Consider the following 13,224-nt stretch of genomic DNA (forward strand, 5'->3'; position numbering starts at 1 on the left):
TCAGATAAAATCGGAGCGGCCAAGGTTCTCAAAAATATCTGAACAGTGCACTTTAATGACTCGATAATAGAGAGGCTCTGATTAGTTATTTTTGAACACCTTGAGCACTCTGATATGTTCCCTATTTTTGTTAATTTTGTAACGGTTATGTTCTTACAGCCTTTTCCAGGCATAGAGTACAGTCAAGTGTAAAAATATGGGTGCACACATCATATTCAAAAATATGTCCCATAGCTCTTATGTCAGCGAACTAAGAACTATGGGACATCTTTTTGAGTAAGTTGTATGCGCCCATATTTTTACACTTGACTATACGATTTATCGACCATGTACACGCCATTTAAATTTCATCTTTAGCATTCCGGTTTAAGGTTTAAATTAGCTTGCACTTTCGGGAAATGTGAATTGTCTTAAAATTAATCATCAAAACTGGATTAATTGGAATATATGTGACGTTCCACGGAAAAAGGTATCTTATGGCGGCAGGCGCTTACGTCGCATAGCGCCGCAATATTGGAGCGGCGTTAATAATAGCGTAAGCGCCAACCGCCATAAGGTACCTTTCCCCGTGGGACGTCACATATTTGGATTTTTTGGAAAATTGTAGATTGGTTTGGTTGGAAATCTGTGACATTTTGAACCTTATGCATATAATATAATCTTTGTTTTTTTTTTAACTAATTGTTCCATGTATAAATAAAAATATCTGAATAATAGAAATATTACCTAGATAGGAGACATTTTGTAAATACTCAGAATGTATTTTACTACCTGTAATTTCCTTTTCAAATTACCTACCTATTCCCTGTATCAAATAAATTGTACAGGTTTTATAAATTAACTGCATTGTTTTATTGTTTAATAAATATATTTTCTCCTTACTCAATTCTACCGGATGATTATAGGGGTCAGATAAGTCAGATTCCAATAAGGGGGTATTACTGCAATGTTCTGCCGGCAGAGTGCAGCACTTGCACTTATCGTACCTAAATTATACTAGAGTTAGACCAAGAAAAGTCTGCGGCGATTTTGATAGCATACCTACGCAGTGCAAGTGTTATTTAATACGTCATGTCATAATTTCATAGAAGTTTGATCGCTGCAGAATTTTCTTGGTTTAACTCAAATATGCCTTAATCAGTTTTTTGTCAAGACATTGATGCATCAAGGCGGTTTTTTACAAGGGCGTACCGCGAAACTCGAAGAGACAAGACAAAATGACGTTTCGTTTTAATAACAAAGAATTTCCTGTATATTTAGGTACACCGTCATAGCACCATGAATATTTCATTATGAACGTTGAGATAAAATCAATTGTATGTATTCATCAGTAAAAAAAGAATGTTACGATATCTAATAAATCTGACTTGAACTTCGATCCGGATTTTATATTATGCTTAGCATGCTTGCCAGCGCTGTTTAGTTTTGAATTATTGAATACCTAAGTCTCTAAGGCCCACTTGCACCATTCCACTAACCTGGGGTTAACCGGTTAAACCTGGAGTTACCATGGTTACCAGTACAATTTGACATTGGGTTAACGGTTTAACCGCTAAACCCCGGGATATTGGGATGGAGCAAGTGGGCCTAAGCGCCACTTGCCGGTTAAACCGTTAACCCAGTGTTAAATTGTACTGGTAACCATGGTAACTCCAGGTTGAATGATGCAAGTGGCCCTAATATAAGGATGTAGCTGTTTCTTGTTGTCAATCGCGAGCAAAAGAAATTCAACCTAATCACTCTTCAATAAGATTCAAATTTCTCTAATAAATGTTTTTACAGTGATGCGTTATGAGGATAAAGTGGTGATAAATTAAAAAGGAAACTTAAGTATATTTTTTTCATGACCAGATCATTACTACACTTAAATCTACTAAATACTGTTTTTCGATTAAATAATATCAAAGTTTACTCCTTAGCTAATTCTTCCTCAATAATTTGCAGTCTTCTCTCAAGTAAGGTTTTGTTCAAACGGTGCATACACAGAAAATGTCCATTCAGGAACAAGACAGGAATATCATGTCTATATAACCTCAACCATCTTACATTGCCTTGCTGTGTTATATCAACCTTTTCTATAACTATTCTGTTCCTATAAGGTTCTAGTTCTTCCATAACTATGTCGCATAACTGACACGGGTCTTTCGTATAAAAGGTTATAACGGGAGGCCTTGTATCTTGAGATCTGCAAAGAAATTACAAAATCTCAAGAACGGAATCAAACATTTAATTAATAAACAGCAAATAAATGATTTAATAACGTTCGTGATATAAATATAATAAATTACTATGTAACGATTGATCCATATTTACACAATTGGAAACATATTTGATCAAAACAATTTTGTCTTAAAGCTAACTTTTATACAAAATACAACTCTGCAAGCCAATGCCTTGCCGTCTTATTTGTAAAAGGCACGAGAGAATACAATATCAATACTAGACAAAAAAACTGATACACGGTTTACGGAAACTTACAATTTTTCGATCATAATAGACGACGCGCCGCCTCCTCCATTGCAAATGGCGGCCACGCCCTTTTCTCCCTTTTTAAGAGCGTGGCATAAGTGTACCACAATACGAGCGCCAGACATGCCAATAGGGTGGCCGAGACTCACAGCTCCTCCGTGCACATTAATCTTAGAAGCATCAATATCAAGCATCTTTTTATTCGCAACAGCGACTACACTGAAAGCTTCATTAATCTCCCATAGCGCTACATCTTCCTTCTTAACACCAGTTTTTTCTAATAGTTTAGGGATAGCGACTGCAGGCGCGATAGGGAAGTCGATAGGATCACATTCACCATCCGCAAAGCCAACTACACGAGCTATAGGTGTCACTTTCAATCTCTCCGTTGCCTCCCTGGTCATCAAAACTAGAGCTGCGGCACCGTCGTTTAGGGTAGAGGCGTTACCAGCGGTGACTGTACCGTTTTCTCTCTGGAAAACTGTTGCCAACTTGTTGAACTTCTCAAAGTTAACTCTTTTATATTCCTCATCTTCTGCGAAAATAACAGGCGCTGCGCCTCTCTTTTGTGGTACGGGGACAGGGACTAATTCATCAGCGAATGCCTTAGCTTCATAAGCAGCAGCACTCTTCTTATAACTTGAAATAGCGTAGTCATCCTGATCTTGCCTTGAAATGTTCATTTTCTTGGCTGTATTTTCTGCGCAGTTGCCCATGTGGAATTTGTTGTATACATCAGTGAGACCGTCATGGACAATACCGTCGACTAGCTGCATTCCACCATATGAGGTTTCTCCTCGCTTCAAGTAGAAAGGTACATTTGACATGGATTCCATGCCTCCAGCGAGCATGACATCCTGGGCTCCTGTTTGGAGGCCTTGGGCCGCTAGCATGATGGATTTCATACCGGAGGAGCATACTTTGTTGACGGTGGTGCAGATTGTGCTCTTAGGCAGACCGGCGAAGATGACAGCTTGCCGGGCGGGTGCCTGTCCGAGGTTGGCGGAGCAAACATTACCGATGTATACCTGGAAAAGAAATTATTCATTTTAAACCTATGGCAGTGGGAACATTACTTGCAATGACTTTGAACTTTATTCCAAAGTGGTAGGGTTCAATTTTAAATAAATTCTTTACAAGACTATGGGAAGTGTCATGACGTGTTCTACCGTAGCGTCTAGACCACTGAGCTCATTTTGTTGAATCAGTTGTATTGATTCGTTTTTATGACGCAGATATGACATAGATAAGCTATAACTATACCTATTATTAGCCGACTTTAAAAGAGAATAAGGTGCTTTTGTTACATGTACTGTTAAATTAAATTAAAAAATTGTTAAATTATTTGAAACATTTTACTTGTTAACAGCATAAATAATGTAAGGTCTCAGCATATTTGAATTGAAATAGCATACCTAATTAGTTATGTACTTAGGTATATACATTAATCATCATACATATATTCATTTCATAACCTTCACAATTTTAGAAATACTTACATAGGTAATTGGTAGCATTTATGTTAATCTGTTGAGATTATTGAACCTCATTACTTAAAGTTATTCAAACACATGATTTATAAATAAGATTTTGTTTAAAAAAAAATCGAGAGGTAATTATTGCATTGTTTGTCAGTAATTCACACTCTGGATTTTTTTTACAATGAACTTGGTTTTTACTAAATAACATGGTAAAACAATTTAATTAATATTTATGTACTCTTGGTATGCCCAAGTGACATTAATTCAGTCTGGGGTTTTCTGGATTCATCCTAATTTGGATACTTTTTTAGGAGGCAATCTAAACTTTTTTAATTTTAAGTTTATCATGAATAAAATACTTGATTCTGATTCAAACAAGCAAACGAATCGCCTGATAGTAAGCAATTACCGTCGCCCATGGACACCTGCAACCCCAGAGGGGTTACAAGTGCGCTGTCGGCCTTTAAGATGCGAGTACGCTCTATTAGATGCAAATATGTTTTATTCCATCTTCTTTTTCTCGTGTAATATATAATTACGTCATCATCATCATCATCATCTCAGCCATAAGACGTCCACTGCTGAACATAGGCCTCCCCCTTTAACGTGATATTTACGATATTTATATAATTTATTGTGCAATAGGCTACCTTAATTAGTTTTTCTTCCCACCAAATCCGCTTATAAGAACGATAATTATATGCTATCGATATAGGCTATGAACTATATAATGATACTAGTACATAAGTTACTTCGGGACGCGTCATGGCCCAGAACCCATACTATCCGGGACACGGTTCTTTACCGAAAATGTTAAACAGCTTATCATCAGATGACAAGCAAAACTCACTAATTACTAAAAAATATGCCTTATTCGAGTACAAATATGGTTCACTATGGGTATGACCTTGTGGTGTTAATTAGTGAGTTTTGCTAGTCATCTGATGATAAGCTGATGTTTAACATTTTCAGTAAAGAACCGTGTCCCGGATAGTATGGGTTCTGTTCTGGGCCATGACGCGTCCCGGAGTAACTGATATATCACTATATAGTTCATAGCCTATATCGGTAGAATATATCGTTCTTATGAGCGTATTTGGTGGGCATACCTTGTTAGCAAAAAAGTCTACTGCCTTATAATAGGGTGGCACTGGTGGCAGAAACCCATTTCATTTGTAAAATTATTATATTTATTTATTTAAACTTTATTGCACAAACACAGGAATAATGTACAAATGGCGGACTTAATGCCTAAAGGCATTCACTACCAGTCAACCATTGGGTCAAACAATTATCGCCTGTATCATGCTGTAGAGTATTATACAATTCCTCAAGAATGACTTTTTGCTTTTGCCTGTAACTTTTTTTTAATCTGATTTTTATTGAGGCTTTGGACCCTCTAGGTCAGCGGTCGGCAACTTTTTAGCAGCCAAGGGCCACATAGTAGTAAACGAAGTTGCCGCGGGCCACACTTTGGTAATATTTGTGACTTTAGCAGACATTGTCGTTTGTCAATATTACATCAAAATAGCCAGGGTGGCTCGCGGGTCGCAAGCGAGAGGTTCGCGGACCACATGTTGCCGACCGCTGCTGTAGGTGAACATGTCAGCCTCATGGGTGCTTTCATTCCCTTCTCAAGGGAGAGATCAACTTTTGACCAGCATAAGTTAACTGAGTTTGAATGGTATGTTTGTATGTTCAAAGTTCAACTTGATATAAATGATGGGAATAGTTCAAACTAAGACAATAAAATAGTGCCTAATGGTTTTTTTATATTAATTAGCTTAGCAATTGCAAGTGAAGTTATATGTGATAAATAAATATTATACCAAAAATCTTACACAAACCGACCTAGTCCCACAGTAAGATCAATAAGGCTTGCGTTGTAGGTACTAGACAGTGATGTATAATATAAGGATAGATATAATACTTATATACATAAGAACATCCATAATCCAGCAGGCGCAGCATGGTTCCATTTTTATCCTCTGTCACTATGCCCATTACTTTTGCACTTATATACTTGTTAGAATGTGACAGGCATGGTGATAAGCAATAAAAATACTACCGTGCTACCGCCGCAGGAACACATATCTGTGATAAACATAATGCCCTTACCGGGATTTGAACCCAGGACCTGCTGCTCTAGATTGCAAGCTCAATCTCACGTTATTACAGGACAGGACTGTACTAAACCAATTTACCTTAACTATTCAAATCGTCGGCCTAAGTCGCAAACTTCGTAACTCCTCCGGGGGAGTTACGAGATGTGCGACTATAAGTATTTTGGTCCAAGGTAACAATTAATAGTTTCCTTGAAATGGAGTTACGCGGTTTGCGACTTAGGCCAACGAAATCTCATTGGTTCTCAAGGGAGCTTAAAATCATTGATATGATATTGTACCTTTGGGATTTGAAAGTAAGAACTTTGTTAATTTTAGAAGTAGGCTGTGATTCGAGTGCTTGTTATAAATGTTAGCAGAACCTGGGTGTCCCATTGCTTGCAAGACATTAATTATATTATTTAAAAATATAAAAGAATAACCATGGTCACGGTTCATATCCCGGTCGATATAAGTTTATAAAGGACTATTTAAAAACTTTGTTAGTGTTATAAAATAAGTATAGGAAATATTTATCTAAGATATTTTGCCCCCAACAGCCTATCTAGAATTACTTTTTAATGATTTCAACAAATCTTAACACTGATAACATGACAGATAATCTAAAATGACTAGATAAAACAGGTTAATAACAGAGCACACCCATAAAAATCCAAAAAAATCCAACTAAGTATGTCATATAACTGTAAATAGGTATCTATGGGATTTAATTAACTGTAAATTCGAAAGTAGGTGAAACAAATTAACCTCTTTGACTTCCTCCTTGGGAATGCCGGCTCGTTCGATCGCCGACTTCACGGCCACGGCGCCCAGCTCGGAGGCGGACAGGCTCGCCAAGCTGCCGCGGAAGGACCCAATAGGAGTCCTCACCGCCGAAGCTATCACCACTTCATTCAAAGACACTTTCGACGAATACGCCGCCATGGCCTGGAGAAACTGTTAAAACAAATGTTTCTTATTAGTTATTAGACACGTAACAAAAAGGAACAGGGTTAAAGTGATGTAAAGCGGAAACCACCTTTCGTTAATTGGTTGAATAATTTAAGTTCACTAACTTAACCAGTTAGCTAAGCTGCTCATGCACGACTGACTGATCGTCTGACACACAAAATATTTAAGTAAACACGAACCTTTCGTGGCGCACATATTTTGACGCTGATCAAACTACTCCCTTTTAGGATAAGCATGATTATTCTTTAGAAAAGTAATATAATTCAGCAAAATAACAATGTGGCAAGCGACTGGCTGATTTGAATGTAAAATTACTTGTAACTTATCGGCCGTAAGTAGTCAAAAAACATTTACATAAATTTATCTTAAAAGATATGGCCCATTTAAATGAATACTGAACTTTATTACAATTGTACAAAGTTGGTTTCTGCTATAACAAAACCGGAATAGTTCACATATTATCGCATTTTTGTGATAAGAAACTTTGACCCCTCGTGGTGCGTTCCAATTGTTTAATTTTACTTTTAATTTATGAAGAATGACAAAGGGCAGGGACTGTCTCGTCTCATTTTTTTCCTATTTCAATTACATTCAATTAAGGTAAAGGCCCCAGTACACAATGGGCCATCGCCGGCCACTCCAAGGGACGCAGCCTTGCGGTAGAATGAGATAGCAATATTACTTGCTCCCTCTAACGCATAAATGCGTCCCTTGGAGTGGCCGGCGATGGCCCATTGTGTACTGGGGCCTTAAAAATTTGAATGCTCTGAGACCAACCTTGGAGCATCACGGAGGATTTTTACATATATGCTCTTAAGCCCCCATTCGCACGACAGCTTTTTTAATGCGCGTTAAAAAGGCGCTTGAATTTGCCCGCACTCTAAATTCAATTTAACAACCAAGGCTTAAAGTCGAAAATCCAACAACGCTTGATAAAAAGCGTCACCGCTGTCGTGTGAATACATACATGGCTATCCATTTGTGTCATTCAAACGCTTTTTCAACGCGCGTTGAAAAAGCTGCCGTGCTAATAGGCCTAAAGGCTCTTTCCTCGTTGCACTCACTCGGGTTTCTAAAACCAGGGCCTGGTCTCTCTGTCGCACTTGTAAATTTGTACCAAAGTGTGACAGAGAGGCAACACGTCGAACGTGGTTTGCGATAGGCCCCTCTAGATTCGTGTTTGACACATTGAGGAAAGTGATGCAAAGTGAATAGCACAATTACCAATGACAGTAAGTAGTCGGAGTGGACTTCTTTCATAAATAAAAGGTCTTCTTTGTAATCAACTAATCATAACGTAACATAATCATAATATCAAGTAACATTTTTCGTGTTCTTCAGACGTTATGACGTTATAGGATATAATAAAACGTCGAAAATCTCCTGAATCGCTTCGGGAAAAGGATGGTACGGCCGTGCCTCTTTGTTTTGCTCGACTTGGTGGGCGCACTGCCGTGCCCCCAGATTGCTGTAATTTGCGAAGTGGAACGCACTCTATGTTTGCTTTCAAACATAGATATATAATATTCAAAGATTACGTCCAAGCGAGCTGTCACTGTAACCACTTTTATTAAGTGTACGATTAACAATTTAACACCACCTTGCTGTAGCCATGTCGATGAAGTCATATGTCATATAGATAAACTATCGGATTTCTTGCAATTTTAATTTTACTTCAAAGGTTTAACGATACCTAAAATGAACAAAAACGCTTTTATTCTTTATTGTGGTTATCAGATCACAATTTTATCGTCACGCCCCAGCAGGCAACCAAGGAAAAGTTCAGATATTTAATTAAAATACATAAATCCCTACTAAAATATGTGTTCCGCAATAATTGAATTATTTTATTATATTATAATACATTCATTAACCATTAGCATTTCAATTATGTTTATGTTTAACGAAGATATTGAAGCTTCAATTAATCTCTATTTCGTTCCGCTGTGTAGCGACTAGCGTTTGTCGATATATAAAATGATTAAAATCGACTACATCCCTAAAAGAGCACACATACACATTTTACGCACACATACACAATCTGGTTCCACCTAAAACGGTGACACCTTGATTTGAACAGTATGGTTGTATCTTGTCAACAGTATGGTTGTCCTTTTTACCCGACTACGGCAACGCAAAAGGAGGGTTATGATTTTGACCGGTATGTATGTGGGTATGTATGTATGTATGTATGTATGTATGTATGTATGTATGTTCATCTGTTCCCTCATAACTTCTAAAGTACTTATTATATTTTAACAAACGATGTGTCATTCGAATCGTCTTAATCGTCCACTGGTTATAGGCTATATGGCGTCACAAAAAAATGAACAATGCGCCCTCTAGAGGTCATAAAGTCACGAACCAAAAAACTAAAATTAAGTAATGATGATGTGTTATACATTATTGGAAAGAGCTCAATTAGCACATTTCAAATATATAAATATTTTTAACTTTTGCACCCGGCTTTGCTTGCATGCGCCAGATAAAACATTAATTTAGCGGTTAGGTGATTCGAACTTTGAATCTACAAGCGCTCTGGATTCTATCCGCGTGTTACGCGACTACGGCGATACAAGAAGGTTTTTGCAAAAGAAATTTGTTTGGCTGCTATACATGGTGTTTTTTTAATGTCCTGCAACATTTTATAACATGAATAGGTATAGAAGTCCTGATCAGCCAAAATGTACGAGTATGAAACGGTCAATTTTTTTACGTACGCGTTGCAAAGCCGGGCGCCTTCGGCGCCCTCATACTAAAAGTGTTGGGCGTAGCCCGACGTACGCGTTCGAAAGCCGGGCGCCTTCGGCGCCCTCATACTAAAAGTGTCGGGCGTAGCCCGACGTACGCGTTCCAAAGCCGGGCGCCGAAGGCACCTTCATACTAAAAGAGTCGGGCGTAGCCCGACGTACGCGTTCCAAAGCCGGGCGCCTTCGGCGCCCTCATACTAAAAGTGTCGGGCGCAGCCCGACGTACGCGTTCCAAAGCCGGGCGCCTTCGGCGCCCTCCAGAGGCGTAACTAGGGGGGGGTTGGAGGGGGCACGTGCCCCGGGCGCCGTCCAAGGGGGGGGCGCCAAAATGAGCAAAAGACCTGTACCTCTCCGCCTTGCTAAAAGGCAGCAGCGAAACTTTTGTCAGTCATATTTACCACCACTGTGAAGTGTGAAATGCGGATGGTATTCTGGCCCACAGCGCAAAAGAGAAAGCCGATCTTTTACTCTTACTCTTTTTGCCTCGAACTCGACCTTGACAGACGACGGTAGCGCCCTACCGCCCACCATCCCGCAGTGCGAATACTCTATGCAAGAAACTTCCATCAAGGCGGGAGTTGCTATGCTTTCGTTTTATAAGGCGAGCGGGCCGAGTGCTTCAGAGTTGTGTCCCGTGTTAGCGCGTCTTTTCCGTTAGGGGTCTCCTGTCGAAGTTACCATCTTATGGACTCTCCAAGAGACTACCTATGCGAATGGATCGCTAGCCCTTTGTCCGGCAGGCGCATATGAGCCGTAGTAGACGGAACCTGGCCGCGTAGCCAAGATGCCAATCGCTTACGCTCTGTAGCGATCGAAACGCAACTGTCACTGTGACACTAATAAGGAAGAGTGATAGAGAGACATAATGCTTTTCGTTGTCGAAGCGATAGCGATTGTAACCTTGGCTAGGCCGGCTGCTTCAATAGCTGCTGCATATCTGTGACATGTTGTCAATCGACAACATTCATCGATATGCGGACGACAGTACTATACAAGGATGGCTAAAAAATAACTAAATTCCCGTTGCCAGGAAGGTTTTGGGTTTTGGGACTGAGCAACTTTTACTACGGGACTAACCCCGAAATCGCGAAAAAAAAAAGTTTACCCTCCCATAGAAAATGGACCAGTAGGAAACAGTAAAAGTAAAGGAAACAGGAAACAGCCAAATTTTTTTTCGCGACTTAGGGGTTGGACTAATAGTAAAAGTTGCTCAGTATAATCCAAAAACCTGCCTGGCAACGAAAATGCAGTTATTTTTTAGCCACCCTGTATACCTACAGGCTGGTCCAAACCTTGACGCCCATAATTTTTTTTAGAATCCTCGTCATGGGTTATCAGAATATACCCCATTTACCAGATGTTAGCCGATTTTTCGTAGTTTTCGAGACTTATAACTTTTGTTAAGAAATTCTGGAGTGAAGCTTTGCTTTGCTTTTCTGCCTTCTAATAATTGTTCGTGGTATTTGCACTGATAACTGAACTGGACTGAACTGAAATAGCGATGGGGAAGTGACCCCATAAAATAATAGTAGAAATAACTGTGTCAGGTATCGAGGCATTCTATCCAGAGTTTCGGTGTGGGATCAGCCGGCCTAGCCAAGGTTACAATCGCTATCGCTTCGACAACGAAAAGCATTATGTCTCTCTATCACTCTTCCATATTAGCGCGACAGTGACAGTTGCGTTTCGATCGCTACGGAGCGTAAGCGATTGACATCTTGGCTACGCGGCCAGGACAATTTAATCCGATTCAATCCTACCATGACTCAAATTTGCGCGTTTACCGCTAAGAAAACCTCATTTTTCAAGGCACAACCCTTCCCATGTCAGGGAGTATTGGGAGCCTAGCTCGATCGGTGTTGACATCTCCATCAGTGACGTCCAATAATTTTGTAGCCACCTTGCCGGGTAGGCTGCGCTCGTATCAAAAAAAACTCGGTGTGCTCAATAAAGGGAGGCCACCGCCATACTTTACTCTGGGGTAGACTGATCCCATATATTGAGTACTGCTGTCACCTTTGGACAGGAGCACCTGGATGCCGCCTTGGGTCCTTCAAATCAGTCCAAAGCCGCGCTGTACCTATGAATAGAGATCTCCAAAAAAGAAGTTTATAAGTTTTAAAACGGTCGGCAACGCGCATGTAACACCCCTGGAGTGTAGACGTCCATAGGATGCGGTGACCGCTTACCATCAGGTGGGTCGAAAGCTTGTTGGCCACCGATGGACTAAAAAAACATAGGTACCTACACTGTATTTGTCTACATTAAAAGTAAACTTATTAAAGCAAAAAATAACCCTTTCGTTTCGTTAAGCAGGCCACTGATGAGCCTTCCAAATGGATGCCGTTACAATGGATTCATCCAAATGGACGGCATCCTAATATTAAACATTTAAACATTGTACGTTTTTGACATTCACGGACCGATTTTGGATTGCAGCCACGCTATTTGGACTGTTGGAAGGCTTGTCAGTGACCACCTTACGTTCATTTCGTTTGGGGGGGGGGGGGGGCGCAAATTTGGTGTCTGCCCCGGGCGCCATATCCTCTAGCTACGCCTCTGGCGCCCTCATACTAAAAGAGTCGGGCGTAGCCCGACATACGCGTTCCAAAGCCGGGCGCCTTCGGCGCCAACATACGAAAAGAGTCGGGCGTAGCCCGACATACGCGTTCCAAAGCCGGGCGCCTTCGGCGCCAACATACGAAAAGAGTCGGGCGTAGCCCGACGTACGCGTTGCATAGCCGGGCGCCTTCGGCGCCCTCATACTAAAAGAGTCGGGCGTAGCCCGACATACGCGTTCCAAAGCCGGGCGCCTTCGGCGCCCTCATAATAAAAGTGTCGGGCGTCACCCGACGTACGCGTTCCAAAGCCGGGCGCCTTCGGCGCCCTCATACTAAAAGAGTCGGGCGTAGCCCGACGTACGCGTTCCAAAGCCGGGCACCGAAGGCGCCCTCATACTAAAAGTGTCGAGCGTAAAGCGTAACCCGACGTACGCGTTCCAAAGCCGGGCACCGAAGGCGCCCTCATACTAAAAGAGTCGGGCGTAGCCCGACGTACGCGTTTCAAATCCGGGCGCCTTCGGCGCCGTCATACTAAAAGAGTCGGGCGTAGCCCGACGTACGGGTTCCAAAACCGGGCGCCTTCGGCGCCCTCATAGGCACTAAAGGGCGTAGCCCGATATAGGCGGCGCTCTGCGTGCATTTCTGTACTGAGGACGCCCTCGCAAAAGTAATATAAAGTGACTTCAAAAAGTTAGTAACGAAATCATGACCCCAAAATTAATTAAATAAAAAATAAGTTCAAAAACTAAAACCCGACTACTGCAAATCTCGCTCTAAAAAGTATGAAACAAGATATAATTCTTATCTAAAATTATCAAGCAGGAAATATTATAAACGTTACCATTTTTTTTTATAAAAATACAACGTATTATAATTTACTGATTTTTAT

General features: G+C 40.7%; 1 protein-coding gene across 3 annotated transcripts; it reads right to left on the reverse strand.

Moving 5' to 3' along the window:
- Positions 1-1,893: 1,893 nt before the first annotated feature.
- On the reverse strand, positions 1,894-7,507 carry LOC134667988 (acetyl-CoA acetyltransferase, mitochondrial). Of its 3 annotated transcripts, none has more exons than XM_063525423.1 (4): positions 7,204-7,507; positions 6,821-7,009; positions 2,479-3,497; positions 1,894-2,185 (listed from the first exon to the last, which is right to left on the reverse strand). In XM_063525423.1, the coding sequence occupies exons 1-4, from the start codon at positions 7,258-7,260 to the stop codon at positions 1,909-1,911; spliced, it is 1,542 nt and encodes a 513-aa protein (XP_063381493.1). In that variant the 5' UTR covers positions 7,261-7,507; the 3' UTR covers positions 1,894-1,908. The 3 variants fall into 3 exon arrangements, with proteins under 3 accessions (XP_063381493.1, XP_063381494.1, XP_063381495.1); XM_063525424.1 differs by lacking the exon at positions 7,204-7,507 and adding an exon at positions 7,092-7,199; XM_063525425.1 differs by lacking the exon at positions 1,894-2,185 and having other exon boundaries at positions 2,207-3,497; positions 7,204-7,500.
- Positions 7,508-13,224: the final 5,717 nt, after the last annotated feature.

Source organism: Cydia fagiglandana, chromosome 10 (genome assembly GCF_963556715.1).
Source record: "Cydia fagiglandana chromosome 10, ilCydFagi1.1, whole genome shotgun sequence".
Taxonomy (NCBI): domain Eukaryota; kingdom Metazoa; phylum Arthropoda; class Insecta; order Lepidoptera; family Tortricidae; genus Cydia; species Cydia fagiglandana.